The 17,744-nt window shown below is 36.5% G+C and overlaps 1 protein-coding gene across 1 annotated transcript in view; it reads left to right on the plus strand.

Annotated features, from left to right (window-relative positions):
* The window catches only part of LOC139743338 (uncharacterized), a gene marked incomplete at its 5' end in the record, with an annotated part of 200,183 nt that extends 191,508 nt beyond the window's left edge, over positions 1-8,675 (plus strand). Inside the window, 2 exons of the mRNA XM_071653828.1 lie at positions 3,931-3,985; positions 7,150-8,675. Of these exons, the coding sequence (XP_071509929.1) occupies positions 3,931-3,985; positions 7,150-7,502 (408 nt within the window). The remainder of the gene's footprint in view (positions 1-3,930; positions 3,986-7,149) is intronic.
* Between the last annotated feature and the right edge of the window lie 9,069 nt (positions 8,676-17,744).

Below are 17,744 nucleotides of genomic sequence, written 5' to 3' on the forward strand. Positions count from 1 at the left end.
GATAGCGTCCAGCTGTGGTCATCAAATGTGCGCATGCGCCATGCCTGGTTTCAAGTGACAGAGCTCGCCCCAAGCCCCAATTGCCCCCACAGCTCGGGGACAGATGAAATAGCAGTCCGGACAGTCAGTCGTAAAAAAGATAAGATCTCTTGTGGCTGTCCCCGCAATGCGGGGACTTATGTGAATGCGGGGGCAGTGTAAGGCGTAGGCACAGTGTGTACGAAGCACAGCACAGGCATATACTCGCTGGGTACAGTCGATACACAACATCCCAACTTTAGTATTCCTAAAAGCAAGCAATCTGAAATGAAAGCCCCTTTTAAGGTCATAACACAACAGTGGAATATATAGAACCCTCCGTTGTATGGATGTTGACAACATCTTTATTTGCTTATTTTATTTTTGAGGAGGGTAGGCATCATTTTTTGATAACGTTGAGCAAATCATCAGAAAACACCCTATCTACTCAAGCAGCTCTGTATCAACACTTCAAAGATGAGTGCTGCTACAAGCGAGTTTCTACTGGAATCATGACACCATGGGTCATGATGTAATTCCTGACTCCAGGGAATGGAGTTGGAGTAAAGATGGCACTGATACATGGCAATTACTGTCAGCCCCTCTTCTCAATACTTCAGTCCCAAAATGCATTCTTCTGTACTACATCTGTTTCAAGGCATGCATAGGGAGGTAGAAAAAATGGAAATAGAAAAAAAATAAATGAATGAAAGACACAGATGCACATGTAGAGTAGGTGTCAGACGAGCCATGATCAGTAGTTTGATATTGCTGCAAAGTTAAAGCTGGGGGGGGGGGGGGAATAAAGGGCCTATCTGATGGGAGGAGACATTTTGATTTCAGCATCTCAAAGGAAAAGAAATGGTTTGTGCTCTCACAACTTAGGCAATTCCAGGGCAACATCCAAGACATCTCCAAACAAAAGGACAACTTATTTGCTTGGAAGTTCTGGGGATGTCGGCACAACTTTTGCAGTCACAGGGATTTATCAGAGACGTCTTCTCTCAGTGACTTCTCCATATCATCACCATTAGGTTATCAAGGGTCTCCATGAGTTTGGGGACGTCTCAAAGACGTTGCAGACAAACAGTTCCCACGACATGGCCACAAGACTAGTGATGGAGACGTCGCGGAGACATCTCTGAGACGAGTTGGAAGCCGGAAAAGGTCTCCACAAGAGCAAAAAATGTTTGATTCTCCTACAACTCCCGGAGATTCGACTTGTCTCCAGGAGACGTGCGTTGTAGAGATGTTGCAACCTGGTCGCAACATAATCTTCAGATTTTAAGCACAAATCACAAAATAATCATTACCTTGTCATTTGTACAAGCTATGAATATAGAAATATGATGATAATCAGAAAATATCTTTGCTTGAATTTTGTTGCTTAAAATTTGGATATACCAAAACATACATTTCTCTGACTGTGAAGATTCCCGGCATATTCAATAGCAATTCACTCTTAACCCATTATGATGGACTGATTTTGCTACAACACACATTTCCCATAGACACCTGCCCAAGTATACTCGGGACCCGTCCTCAATGGGTTAATGACACAGGAAATCGAAAGACATGTTAGCAAATGATCACCTATGTGATTGTGAAAGTTGTTAATGTATGAATGATAATACAACACTACACTGAACTGCAAACTCTGATAATATTCACAACTTGTACACAATATTTAAACAAATACTACTCTGAAAGTAAAGTTTTTATTTTAGATCTTACATATGGCATTTTTGCAACAGTATACACAATGCCAATCTTTTGGCAACTCTTTTCTTCTGATAGCTTGAAAGCAATGAGATTTTGACAGGAAGCAATATGAATATTTTCCAGAGGATTTAAACTAACTGTAGATACATAATGATCATTTATTGTCTGTGAAAGGTGTTAGTTAATGAATTTTTCTTATGTCTTGTTTCATTGTGTAGCTCATCTACATAGCAGTTAAAACAAAATAAAAGAACTTCACATTTGATTCTCATTGGGATATCTTAATGGGGGACATGACATTCTTCCAGATCTTGTGTATGAAGTGTTCTAGAATTGTGTTCCTAGAAAATGACTGATGATGTTCAAGATATGATTTCAAAGGTGTGTGCAGGCTTTCAAGTGATCCTACTCTTTCCTACTTTTTTACTGCTGTTCCTACATTTCCTTTTTTTTTTTGCTTGAAATCCCACTTTTTCCTACTTTTTTGGTTAAAAGCCCTCAAAAAATGTGCAAGGCTACTTGAATAGTTGATATTCAGAATTTTTAGTGGCCCTGGGCTACTGCTGTCAAGCCCTGATCATGTGAAACTGTCATCTCACATTGCCAAGACATACTCTAGACCTATTGGCAGAACCATGTTATATGGCAAAGGCATGCAAGTCACATAGTGATGTTTCTAGTGTTTTCTTTGATGTGCATTGTATCAACATCCTATAGTGAAACAACTCAGGGGATACACCATCATTATGTGGTAACAGATATTTCTAGTTGGTGATCATTGGAATGTCATTGTGTCAGCTGGCATGGTGCCTTTCAAGGGAGAGGTGCTGTTCCATGATTATGCTATGTTACATGTTCATCAATTCCTAGATATGTTAAATGTTGTTTGTTGTCAGTGTCAGTTTGACCTGTTGAATCCTGTTCAGAAAAGCATCCTTTATTTCAGTCCCTATAGTAAGTCATCCATTGCATACGTCCTGTTCAAGAGTTGTTGTGTCCAGGTGTTTTTATGCCTCCGCCACGAAGTGGTGCCAGAGGCATTATGTGTTCGGGTTGTCCGTCCTTCCGTCCGTCCGTAATGAATTTTGTGGACAGCATATCTTAAAAAAAAAACTTTGAGGTATCCTAATGAAACTTGGCATGTATGTGTATTAGGGGGTTAAGTTGTGCTTATCAACTCTTTGGTGAACATGTTCAAGGTCGAAGGTCAAGGTCAAAAGCTCAACATTTCACTATTTCCCCCATATCAATGCAGTGCCTGAAGATATTTTCTTGAAACTTAGTGTATACATGTATTACTCAATTAAGACTCTCTGGTGAAAGTTTGGGGTCATGAGGTCAAAGGTCAAAATGTAAAGTAAAAATGTTCAAATTTCACTTTTTTATCCATATCTTGGAAATGGTTCAAGGTTTCTTCATGGAACATAGTATATATGCATGCACTGACTGGCAGTGATTTTCTAGGGAATTTTGGGTTCATGGGGTCAAAGGTCAAGGGCAACACTTCAATTTCCCTCATATTTATGCAATGCCTACAGGATTATTATTAACTTTGTTGTATGCATGTATAACCCAATAGAAATTCTCTGGGAAGTTTTTTTTTTTTTTTTTGCCAAAAGGTCAAAGGTCAAAGATCAAGTAAAAGTGCTGAACTTTACTTTTTCCTCCATATCCTGGAAGTGGCTCAAGTTATCTTGAAACTTACTACCTGGTACATATTTATACATGTTCTGCCTGACAGTAATTATCATATGAATTTTAGGGTCAAAGGTCAAGGGTCAAAGGCCAGATGAAAATGATAACAATTTACTATTCAATATAGAAATTGCACTTTTTCTTCGTACCTTGACAAATACTAAATGCATTTAAACTTATGACAGGGTCAAAGTCAAGTAAGTGTCCTAAAATTCCCAAATACTAGTACATGCTCTCCCATTCATCCAATTAAACCTAGATCAAGGAAGGTGAACATTCAGCACTTTTGTGACAAACATGCCATATTAATATTTTGCCAATTTTGTGAAAATGTAATCACACATTGAACACATGAACTATAGACCTATCAGGAGAATCATGCATTATGGCAGAGACATACCAGTCGCCATAGCGACATTTCTAGTTCTGTATTATTTCTCTAACTGCCAGATTGTCGGTAATGTCAATGAGAAATGTTTTCCATTTTTATCACAGCCAAATAGATCTGAAATGATGCAAATTGTCATGGAAACTGTCAACCTGTGGGATGGTAAGATGTTTTCATTGCTGTTTCATTAGCAAATGTGAATCATATTTTCTCCTTATGCTATATTTACGCCATGTTCCCATAGCCATGCCAGTCCCGTTCCAGGCCACCGTGAAGAAAATGGGATGGACGTGTGACAACGCGGGGGGATGTGATGAACAAACATTCAAATGTCGTAATTGCCGTGGATGCTGTGTCAGATTTTTAAACTGTCAACATATTTGCAATGGCAGTCATGGTGCTGATTAGAGACCAAGGCCGTTATAACATGGGGTGAACGCAGCACAATGTGACAGCTTGTAACAGGCTGTAGCAAAACTTAGCAGTGGTCCATAGTGGAACCTGACTAGAAATATGTGCAGTCTAGCCAGTCCAAACTCCGTGAAAAACAGTACTGTAAAAGTGGATATTTTCGCACTACTAATTTTTTGCACTCAGCTGGGTAAGTTGAGTTTCGCCTGTTTTTAATTCTGTGGAATTAAGACATCAACTAATGGAACTCATGGCAAGCAAAAATGTTTGCATGCTTTTATTTTTACACTAGTTTCTTGTTGCGCGAATTGCGCAAAAATTTCAACACCACAAAAATTTCCACTTTTACAGTATCTGATAGCTAAAATTTTCACTTGAGTGAGGACGGGAATGAATAGGACTAGATTACTTCGGAAAGAAAAGGAGAATATCGCTCCTGCCCGCGGCACATTACGTTTCAAGCAAACGGGGCTACCATGGCTGCCGGAAACATGGTGTAAGCATAGCATTACTGACACATCTAGCTAAATTTTCCATTTACACCTTAAGCCATCTTGATGCTGCTCTATATAAAGTGGTGTAGGCTGGCTTTCCAGCAGGTATTTTAATAATGTGTTTGTTTGTTTGGGTTTTTTTTTTTGTAAGTTTCTGTATTTTATTGAAAGGGGGGTCCTTCTATTAAAGTGTCTTGAGCGTTAGATTGTTAACTTGAGCATAAGTGTTGTCATTTACAAATTTTGTTAATGATTGTGTGGTTTCATTATTTTTCTCAACTTTCTACCCATATGAAGTATGCATGAAAAACCCTACACAACTTTTTAAAATGGTCTGCAGTAGCATGGATACAGTGTGCCAAATTATAGTATACCAGTGTCAGAATAACCAGAATAAACCACTTTTACAGTAGACCATTTACTTTAAAAACTCTTTCTTCTCTCTTATAAATGACATTTCTGGATTCAGGCATTAAGATCTGGTATGGCAGTGTGTTGGAAATATCCACTTAAATGAATTAGACCCCGTTTACAGTGCGGGGCTCGACCGAGTCGCGGCCGAGCCCGGCCTCAATTGCGGGGCCGAGCCCCGCAATTCTGTCTGTTTACAGTGTGGGGCTGGGCCCGGGCTTTTCATTCAAACCTTTCAATATTTTGTTGTAGTGGCGCTCTGCTTGTAAACAAACGCAATTTGGTATAGTCTGGTTTTCAGACCCTTTGCCAACTGGATTCCATGGTGACGAAGTCGCCGTTCGGGCAAAGGCCTTTGCCGAAGGAAAAATTCTTTGCAGGACAAAACCACCTTAAACTATACTAGTTTTTGACGTTGAGGGGGTTAATATTCTGAATAGCGAAATAGTACGGGCAGAGGGTCTGGAAGCCAGACTAAAATTGGCCGCGCATTCGGCCCAATTTACTGTTTACACTGAGAAAAGGCCGAGCTCGGACGCGGCCAAGGCCACCTCCAGAGCGTAGCCAAATGTGCGGCCAATTTTGGCCCCGTGTTTGGCCTTTTGCGTGTTTACACTGAAATGAAGGCGGGCTTGGCCACGGCCAAGCCACGGCCCAGCCCCGCACTGTAAAGGGGGTCTTATATGTCATTTTCAGCTGAGAATCTCTTCTTACGATACTTCAACACCACTATAAAATTTCACATAATGTTTGTTTGTGGTGTGATGCACATATGTGACCGTGCACCTCAAAACGAACATAAAGTCGCACACACTGATTTTGCGTGAGGACTGAAAATAAGTGAAATGGGTCAACCTAGCCTAATTTGACTTTTTCATATTTTCTGAAAGAGCGGGTCTTCTTTTACATTATGCTAAAATTTGGTATCATACAACGGGCAGGAAAGTGTGTTTTTAGCAGTTTATCTCGAACATTTTTGGTAGAATAGTGTGATTAGGTGTGTCTTTAGAATCCCTTTTTCATTTCTGAAAAACCTTGTCCACACTCTTCACTTTCAACTCTAATAACTTTTGAAAGGATAGTGCTACTGCTTTGAAAGTTGGCATTAATTATGGACAGAATGTGTTAGTGAGGCATGTTTAATTTCAGTTTAATTTGATAATCCCTTCATTGTTGTTACTCTGGTGGTTTACTTCCTGTTTTTTGTCCCATTCATCGCACAGCCAGCACGGTTTGGTAAAGATTAAGCGCTTGAATAGACACTGTACTTCAGAGCCTCTTTTCTCAGTTCACACTTTCCTGAGTTTGTGCTTTCTTTCCAATATTTAGATAGGCTAGGAGGGTCCGTTTGATTTGAGTTATACATCATTTTAAAGCTTAAAATCAGCTCTTTCAGAATATGGTCTAAAGTAAAATTCATGTCTGGCGACTTTTTGTTTGTTTTGAGGTGCAGAGTCACATATGGTAATGTGTGATGAACACTTGTTTAACAAATACCCATGGAACAGAGTGCAACATCCATCTGAGAGCAAGAATGGATCATTGAATGATCTGGATTGGATTTGATCAAAAAAAGAAGAATTGTGCCGCAGTCCTTGCCGCTACACAGAATTCTCTGCATATAACATTAGCAGCTATTCAAAGACTTCTAGCTCACCCGCCCAAATGTTTTTTATTTAATTACACATTTCCATATTGTGGACTAAAATTGATTGTTGACAAGTTTAGGTGCATGTCGTATGCCTATTCAATGTCTAAATTGTGGTACAGAGTGTCATAACAGACTATCTTGAAGAGTCAATACTAGTCTTCTTGAACATAGCTCTTGCAAAGTTGAAGAAGCTTACTGGCAAGATGATAACTGTATTCTCTGCAGTTCAAAATACATTGTAGTATATATCTTGATATTCTTTCAACACATGGAAATAATGACTCATGTTTCCACCACTTTCTTTCACTTACCGGGTTTTGCACCTCTCAAACTATATGTTTCTCTTGATCAATTTGCAGCTCAAGGCTCCATTACTATGTTACAGGAAGAACTTCAAAAGAGGATATTGGAAGTGCTCAAACTCTGCCGGAATTCCAGCAAAACCTTTACTCCCTCGAACATCAGCCACCACGTTTCCAATGAAATTCCAGATGACCCCTTGGTATATGACATGGCAGCTGAGACACAAGATCTTAACAGTGAAGTCACCAATGACAACTGCTCAAATGAACTAGACCTGCTGCCTTCACCAAGTAGCTCCTCTGACTTGCAAGAATATTCTGAATGTGATATTATTACTGATGGAAACAGTGAGTTCAATGTCATGCAGGATGACTTCATGAATGAAGACAATGAGGTGACAGCATTGTAAACTGGTGATGCACTGAAGCATGTTAGTGAGTGAAACAGAAGTTACTGATTCAAATGACTACAACCTGTCAACTTTAACTTTGTGTCAAGATTATGTCTGAAGCCGATGCACATTCACATGAGTGTTAAGCTTGATTGAATTGGTGCCAGATGCATTTGGTACTGGATATTCTGTGGACATACCTCATGTGTCTCATGTGACAGCTTTGAAATCTATGCAGGATGAGATGGAGGTTATATGTATTATCCTCAGATGTAACAGGAATTTGGGGATTTGTTTGATGTAGAGTTAAAATGAGAAGTAGGGTAGATTAGCTGTTACAATTTTTTTTTTGCATGAATTGAAGCATGTGTGTTAAATAATGTGAAGCGTTATATATATTGCTCTCATTTGACATGGACTTTTCACAAACGGGAAAGTTTGCATTACACTTGTATATCTTTTATTGTAACTGATATTTTCAACATTTTTGAATACCCATTATCATAACAATCATGCCTCCATCAGCAAGAAATGAAGATGGCTTATATCATATGTGTTGGGCAAGCTGCACATTGAGTTATAGTTTATGGTTACTACTCCACAGAATAAAATTCTCCTAGTTTCTCTATGAATGAGATAAAGCCTGGTTCACATGTCGACTTGATGGTGCAAATTTGTAAGACATATTTTATGTGCATGTCAATTACAGTGTTTGATGATATAGTGACCACATTTTGCTGCTTTAACCTTGTACAACAAATTACATCTGTACTTTCTTCATAGTATTTGAGAAAACGGGTACATGGGACAACATTAAGGCAGGGACTTGCATAACAGGACAAATATATTGGCAGCCATCATGGTTTGTGACCTAGGGAGTAAACTATTTCTACATCTATTGAATGAAACCTAAGTAAGTATTATGAGGAAGATGTTAAAGACAACATGACCATCAGTTGCAATGGCAACCATCCTTTTGCTATTACATCCTGGAAAAGTAAAATAGAGTTTATGCCACATATTTCATGGGCATGATATTTTGCACTTGGAGATTTTTACAAAATTTTTGAGAGAGACAGAATTCGCAATGAGAAATGGGATGAGAAAGAAGTGCTATCCCTATCAAGACAAAACTTGATTTCCCACCTTGGAGATGATATGTAGAGATATTTGTCTCAGAAAAAGGCCAAATATTCTTGAGTTATTGATTTTATCTTTATATATCTGTCAACTCCCAAAATAAAGGCACCATGGCCAGGTGTAACAGTAAGATATTCTACAGTTTGGTACATCCAAGATGAACACTGATTTATATCATTTCTGTTACCTAAACCTGAACTTGCAAACAACTTTAACATGCTTCTCCCTCCCCAAATTGTCACTTCCCAATATCCTGAAGTGAGAAGATATTATTCAATATATTTAAGTTCATTTCAGTTATGATCCTTATCCAGCATAAATTGTCATGGCTCAAAGGCTGTTTTGTACAGAAGATATTGTATGTTTCAAACATGTTTCTATTACTATTACACATCTTTGATGTTCTTATAAAAAAGGGAAAATATTGTAGAATGTTAAGAGATGCACATTATTTTGCTTGCAGGAAACATAAGTAAGACCTCAAAATTTTATGAATGACAATATTCCCTGGTGATGGGATTACAAAAATTTTATTTTTTAGAATGCTAAATGATTTTGATTTAGAATGTATGTATTTAAAGGGGTAGTATAGTATTGGTTGAGGAAAGGATTCAGTTTTTAACTTTTTGCGAGATACATAAAAACCACTTCATGAAATGTTAAAAAGCATACAACTCCATGATGAATTTTAAGTTTATTTGAAGAAAATAGGATTTGAAATGGCTGACAAATCCAAAAACATAGTAAAACAAAGCAAGATGGGTCCCACCTTTTATTAGGATTGTTTTGGATATCTCAGCTTATTCAAATCCGATTTTCATCAAATGAATTATGAATTCCTCTTGGAATATATGCTCTTTCATATTTCAGAGAGGATTTTTATCATTTCAAAAAATCATCAAAAAATGTTGGAAACCTGAAACCTCATCTCAACTGAAACATTGCCATCCCTTTAAAAGGAATGGAGAGTTAATATTAATGATAGTATGATAAGTATGTTCAAAGAACAAATTAAAAGCAAAGTGAATGCATGTCGTACAATATGCACTCAATATAGAATGTTAATCAAAACTACTTTGAGATTTGGTAAGATCATTCACTCTTACAAGAGGTTTAAATATAGATGTATTGCATTGTCACAAAAATATATTACTCATAGAAAATGAGAGGATAATGGAAAAAAGTTTGATTAAAATAGTTGGCAAGAGATGTGAGTACAGGAAGAGTTGAAAGGAGAAAAAGGACATTAGGAAAGAAATATAGCTAGAAGAAGAGAGCAATACAGGGAGAGAAATATAGTGATGCTGCGAATTACAGACAAAATATATTGAGATTGGTATATCAGTAAATTGTGCTAGAGCACGAAGGAATGCTAATGCATTATGTACATTTTGTTTACCATTATAGTTGAGGAAATATACTCATATGTCTCACATTTCCATAGTGTGATGGTATTTGTATTATGATTTTTTTAAATAAAAATTAACTATATTGTAGCTGTCTCTATTGCAATAAAAGATTGCAAAGAACAAGATTTTTACCATTGGAGCAGCTTGTGAGAAAAATTAATCAGAATATCCTTTCCTTGTTTTTCTCTACATTTTTGGTTTTCTGTGAGTGCACCACTCCTAATGGACTCTCACAGGTGTACTGATCATGGTAAAACTGCAATCATATTATGTTAGTTTAAAGTTATGGTATGGTAAATATTGTGAAGTTGGCAATTCACTCAGTTTTTATGCCTCCACCACAAAGTGTGGCCGGAAGCATTATGTTTTTGGGTTGTCCGTCCGTCCGTCCTTCCATCTGTCCTTTCGTCCATAATAAATTTTTTGGACAGTGTAACTAAAAACTAAACAACTGTTGAATGTATCCTAATGAAACTTGGCATGTACATGTATGAGTGGGCAAAGTTGTGCCTATCAACTTTTGGGGGCACATGCTCAAGGTCAAAGTCAAATGCTCAAGATTGTACTATATCCCCATATCTATGCACTGCCTGTGCCTGTGAAGATATGTATTGCCTGTTAAAGATTCTCTAAAGAAAGTTTTGGGCCATGAGGTCAAAGGTCAAGTGAAATGCTAAAATTTCACTTTTTCCCCCATATCTTAGAAATGGTTTATGGATTTTAGCACATATGCATGTACTATCTGACAGTGATTATCTTGGGAATTTTGAGGTCATGGGTCAAGGTCAACTCCTCAAAATGTCAATATTTCTCTCATGCAATGCCTAAAGATATTTTTGAAACCTAATGTATACAGCTTTGTAAAAGCAATACATGAGTTAAGAAAGAGAAAGAGAAAGTTTTGGGCCATGAGGTCACAGGTCAAGGTCATTTTGAAATTTAAGTATTTCCCTAATATCTATGCAATGCCTGGAGGTATTTTCTTGAAACTTTGTGTATTGTATTGCCTGATAAAGATTATCTAGAGAAAGTTTGGGGCCTTGAGGTCAAAGTTCCAAGGTCAAGTGAAAATTCTAAATTTCACTTCTTCCTCCATATCTTTGATATAGCTCAAGGTATCATTATTAAACTAATACATATTTATGCATATGTACATAGGCTATTTATGCACTCTCAGGCAATAGCCTGCCAGTGATTCTCCTGAGAATCAAGTACAGTGCACTCCTATTACAATGAAATCCTTGGGACCAGTAGTTTTCTTTCATTATAACGAAATTATGTTATAACCGAACCAATACTGTATATGATGAAAACATGCAAACCATGCGTATATTGTATGTTGTTTAACCCTTTCTGTGCCAATGAGTCAAATGTGTACAAATTTGACACACAAACCTATGAGCAGGTAACATGACATGGCACACAGAGGGTTAATAAATACTCATACATTGGAAAACTGTATCAAATGGGATGCTATCTCATTAATTTTGTTTAAATGTTGCATTTAAGAGAGAGCATAAAGTTGTTTGTACTTTCATGCCTACTTTGAAATAAATGTAAAAGAAGGAATGGTTTAGGATTTAGTTGCAGTTCGCTATTCCAAAGGTTCGTTATTGCTAAAGTTCATTATTCCGAAGGCTCCTTATTTCGAAGGTTCACCATTCCTAGGATTAGTTATTCTTAAGGTGTGTTGATCCAAAAATGAAATAAGGTTCATTATTTTGAAGCTTCATTCTTGCGAAGATTTGTTATTCTGAAAGTTCGTAATTCCAGAAGTGATGTAAGGTTCTTCGTTCGTTGAAATAATGAAACATTCCTAAGGTTTGTCAATCCAAAAAAGAGAAAGGTTCGTTTATCCAAAGACAATATTTCAAGGTTTGTAATTCTGAAGTTTTGTTAGTGTACTCATATTTTTCTTTACCGCTTTTGGTTTAACAAACCTTATTTCATGTTCCGATTAATGAACTTTGGAATAACGAAGATTCCTATAATTTTCTGATTAACTTGTGTGTTTTGTAATAATGAACCTTCTGAACAACGAACATTATTTCATTTCAGATTACCATATTATAATAACACAAGTTCTCCTTGGCAGAGTTATGTGAAGCAATCCGCCCATGCAGAAATGCTTGTTCCACTATGTATTTTCGTAAGCAATCCGCATTTTGTTATAATGGAGCACTTTTCTTTTGTTTTTCTCTGTCAGTGGTCCTTGGAAAAGACTTTGTTATAACAATAATTTTGCTCAAACCGTGTTTGTTAAAAGTGAATTTTGTACCATAGACATTAATGATATTTTTGGACCTGAATTTTTACTTCATCGCAACAAAATTTCGTTACAACCATATTCGTTGTAACGGGAGTGCACTGTACGTATTTATGCAACTTAGTACATATTTATGCACTGTCAGATAAGTGATTCTCTTGGGAACTTTAGATTCATTGACCACAGACACATGCAGGCATAAAAAATATTCTCGTCCTTTTATTTTCGCACTAGCTTCTGGTTGTGCAAAATGCGCAAAAATTTCCACTTTTACAGTAGTTCAAGAAAAGGGAATGCTCAGCACATTTGTGACAAACATGTCATTTTAATATTTTGCCAGTTATATGAAACTGTCATCACACATTGTCAAGATGTACTAAATACCTATGGGGAGAACCATGCATAATGGCGGAGGCATACCAGTCGCATTTCTTTTTTTTTCACCCTTCCTTCCCATTTATTATTTCATTTGCAATTACCAATATCTCTGTAATGGACACACCTGGTTCACAATCAAGAGGTTAACAGAATAATGTCATTGGGTTTATTTGCAAAGAGGAGACATTAGGGCAGCATGCTTTTCTCAGCTTTACATAGGTACCATTGCACATGTTATTAACTGTTGTCTGGACACCTCAAAATTGTATATAAAGGATAATTTATTAGTCGATTATCATAGTTAGGAGAGATATGCCAGCATGAAGCATTTTCCTGCTGGAGTAAGATGAGCCATGCCATCATCTTACACACCAATAAAAATACTATTGGAAGCCTAGATGTTCCTATTAGTATTTATTTCATTGTACATTGTGTGTTTGATCTGATCTGTGCTTTTGAAAAGTTAGATTAGATCACTGAAGAGTTTGATTGTATGCTTTAGCATTGGGCAAAGCACTCTTATTGTAAGATATTAATGAGGCCATGACTAATTTCCAAAGCAACAACCGAGTCACTTCAATACAAATCCTCAACCTGTTAGTAGTTCCATATGTATGCATTATTAAGAACTTGAACAGAACAATTCCAGGCCTTTTTATTTTCGAATTGAGCAAATTATGATTCAATTAAAATTCAATTCAAAGTTTATTTCATTTTTCGACAAAACATATGTTTCACTTCTTTTGATAACAGAGAATGAGGTAAATAGAACATAGTGAAGTGAAAAGACTGTACAACACTTGAGGACCTATGATAGTCATACATAGTATAATACAAAAGAAACAGAAGTGATCAAAGTGAAGTACATGTATACCGTTGCATAAAGTGCGAAAAATGGAGGGACCCACTAAAAAGACAGAGCTTGTAGTGTGAGGGCCCCTCTGAAAAAGAACATCGATGGAAAGATAAATTGAATCATCTTAGATACAAAAAATAACAAAGTGGAAGAAGTCTAGAAGCCCACTGAAAATTAGATTACCAGATAGGTGTATACACTTTCATAGACGCGAACAAACATGAAACAGGACAAGACAACAAGATAACTACTGAAGAAAAGGTTGTACAGGACAAAACGGGATGGACAAGACTGACAAACTGAAGACAAAATAGCAGACAAGAATGCACAACAGAAACAGAACAACAGAAACAGTGATCTTCGGCAGAAGCATGCCAAGAAAAACAGAAGATAGTTGTGGGGAAAAAGTAATATTTTGACGCCTGAAGAAAAGACAAGGAAATAGAAAATAGAGGGACGTATGAACAGGAGTAATATACGGAAAGTCAACTTCAAGACGCTATGGGCAAAATGGCATAGATGACAACATTGCGAACATCCAGGAAAAAAAAAAATACCATTAATTCTACGAAGAGGCATAGATGACAACATTGCGAACATCCAGAAGAAAAAAAAATACATGTACCATTAATTCTACGAAGAGGGGACAAAGTGAGCAGGACCGTATGTAAGAAAAAAGGCCAAATGGTTAATTCGGTATTGTAGATTCATACGATTGCAATAAAAAAGACTTCAGTCTCCTCTTAAAAGAATATATGGATGGAGCGTTTCTTATGTGATGATTCAAAGAATTCCAATAATTTGGGCCTACATAAATAAGTGTGTTTTTAGCAAAAATCGTTCTTAAAAGAGGTAAATGAAATTCATTGGAACGCCTAGTGGGATATTCATGAAATGATTGATTTTTTAGGAACATAGAATCAAAAATAGACGGAAGCAAGTTATTACAATACTTGTACATAAATTGCCCTAAATTAAACAAAAACAAATCTGTAATTTTTAAGAGCTTGTTGGAGGCAAACAACATATTTGTATGAGAGCGCACAGGGGAATAACAGATAAAACGGAGAGCTTTCTTTTGTAAAAGGAACACTCTCTCTAATAAGTTCTGATGCGTGTTGCCCCAAACTAATATTCCATAATTAAGATGAGGCAATATTAACGACGAATATAACATAAGTAATGATTTTTGTGGAATATGAAATTTCAATCTATTTACAATGCCTATATTACGTGAAATTATATTGCAAACATTATCAACATGTGATTTCCAGGAAAGTTTGTCATCCACTATGACACTCAAAAATTTGATATGTGAGACTCTTTGTAGGTGAGAGTCATCTAATACTATATTTGTACTTAAACTATCAACAGTATTACTAAAAAGCATATATTTCGTTTTTTGTGCATTAAGTGATAGCCTATTGGCCCTGACCCAGTTTGTCACTTTTTTCAATTCAATGTTAATTTTATAAACGAGAAAATCAATATCATGGGCAAAAAATACATTAGTGTCATCTGCAAAATGAATAAAAGAGAGGTCGTCGGATACGCGACAGAAATCATTGATATAAATAATGAACAATAACGGCCCTAAAAGACTTCCCTGTGGGACGCCACATTTAACTTCTCTGACAACAGAATCATTGTTTTTAATTGTAACAAATTGTTTTCTATCAACTAAAGAACTCTTGAACCACTCCAAGGCCTTCCCACGTATTCCATAATGCGATAACTTATAAAGTAAAATGTCATGATTGGTAGTGTCGAAGGCCTTGGAGAAGTCCGAGAAAATACTAACTAAATGAGAATGGTTATCGATTGCGTGAACAACTCTATCAACAAAATGCAAAAGAGCATGCGTAGTACTATGTTTCTCACGAAAACCAAACTGAGAATTCGTAAAAACGTCATGTACCTTCAAAAAATTGATCATTCTCTTATAAATGATTTTTTCTAAGACCTTAGACAATGACGATAATAATGAAATTGGGCGATAATTGCTGACTTCAAACTTATCGCCTGTCTTAAATATTGGGATTACTTTAGCTAATTTCATTTTATCAGTGAACACACCATTAAAAATTGATAAATTAAATATATGAGCAAGTGGATCAGCAATTGAGGAAATAACACCCTTAAGTACAAAATTATCTATCTCATCATAACCAGAACTTCGTTTATTTTCGAAAGAGGAAACTATGATTTAAGGAAGTGGTGTAGCGAATTCTCCAGATGCATGAATCTGTACGCAAGCTTTTTGCTCATGTGCCAGACCTCCCTCACCTAAATCTGTGGCATAATGAAATTCATATCAGATGTCATGCAGAAAAACAGTAAATGATGATCTCAAGTCAAGAAGTCCAGGACAGGATTTTGATTGGGTCCAGAATCTTCCAAATTTTACTGGTGTTTCAGCCAGTGCAGTTGAGAATTGTTTGGGACTAATGTGATACAGCTACAACATGTAGATATTGTATTTATGAGTCTCATCCAGGTTGTCGTCTTGTTATGATTAATGCAAATTGTTTCTTTTGGATAGGACTTACCTATCAAATGGGCCTTAATTATACAAACAATGTGCATTACACAGGGCATTAGTAAGAACTACCCAACCGATGGTAACTTTGGAACAGTCAAAAACACGAGGTGGATCCAAATGTGTTTTGGACTGTTTCAAAAGTTACCCAGGTTACATGATTTTACTAGCACCTGACCATTATGTGCATTGTTTTATAAAACGATGATAACATTTTTGCAGTAAAGTACATGACCTGATGCATTTCCATGTTTGTGTAGAATCTTCGTTTTAGCCACCTGGTATTACCCTATTGTGGCGACTGATTTTTGTTAGTATTAGATACAGATATGCAGAATATTTTCCTTGAAGGTTTGCATGGTGGAGATACAGTTTGTATGCACAGCCTTGTGGAAGAACCGTTACAGCCTTCTGCTGAAGCAAGCTCCCATGTCGAAATGAAATAAGTGAAGCAATTAATACTTACAATACTGAAAACGTGTCATTTTAAAGCACAAAAAGTGTAAGCATTGTATTGAAATCGACACTCAATAAAACAGATTAATGCTGCAATCACAAGTATTTACAGGTTTTTATTTTGATAAATAACATGTCTATCTACAATGGTGACTGGTCCTAGTATTTTGACGAATTTGCACATTGAAACGCCTATTTTGGCAAATTTGCCAAATTCAAAGTTAGTATGGCAGAACTCCATAAATCGCAAATTCTTGTTTGCATTAAAAGCACCCAAAATCCAATATCTGCTAATATATCTTCAAATGCTCATGCCCAAGTAATAGTTCAGCAAATCTGTAAGAAAATGCACTAGCTGTTGCACAGTCTAGCAAGGGCACTTATATCTTGATGTAGGCAAATTCTGCTAAGCTTATGGCTTGAAGCTGGAAGTTTATGAATTTTGCGACAGCCAATTAACAAGTTACCAGTGATTCCAGTGAAAAATTGATAATGAGTACCTATTGAGTTTTGGGCATACTAAATGAAGTTGATTAAACTTTATTTCAAATCGGTCTACATTCTGGAAATTCAGTACTTGACATTTGAAAGTAATTTCCTCGGCTCAAAACAACTTTAGATATATTCGGCTAAAGTGTGATTTTGGCAATTCTTAATAAATAGGAAAAAGATATCTAACGATAATCAGAATTAGAAGTTGAATGAGTTTAATTGCAGTTCTTGATGAAAAAAAACTCTCTGGTAAATTCATGAAAATATCATCAGATTCATAGGTATGCTGTATTTCATCACTCTTGCACAAGTATATTATGGTGATATCAGCTGTTAAGTACTTTCATTTGACAGCAGCAAGATTAAGTGGTTTGGGGTATTTCTCCTTTAGAAGGGAAGAGGAAGCGTAAGCGTGAATTTGGCCAATAGCTGCTTGATTTTTGTACTTTCGGCAAGAATACTTATGTCACCTTTGCACACCGACTGTAAGATATGATAGCAGTGATCATTTTGGATATTTTCAATGCCAAAGAGACGTATCGAGTTTTGTTATACTTCGATAATTATAAAACATATCAACAAATTCGGTGCTTGAAGTTGTACAATCCTTTGTGCAACTCATTTCAGATAAGGCAACGGAACGGAACTACAGAATCGCATGAGGTTTGAATGTCTACTGCTTATCAAAATTCTGCGCATTTGTACAAAGTCATTACACAATCAT

This window comes from Diadema antillarum, unplaced genomic scaffold, assembly GCF_040938485.1.
Source record: "Diadema antillarum isolate AM-2024a unplaced genomic scaffold, OU_Dant_1.0 seq00001070_RagTag, whole genome shotgun sequence".
Taxonomy (NCBI): domain Eukaryota; kingdom Metazoa; phylum Echinodermata; class Echinoidea; order Diadematoida; family Diadematidae; genus Diadema; species Diadema antillarum.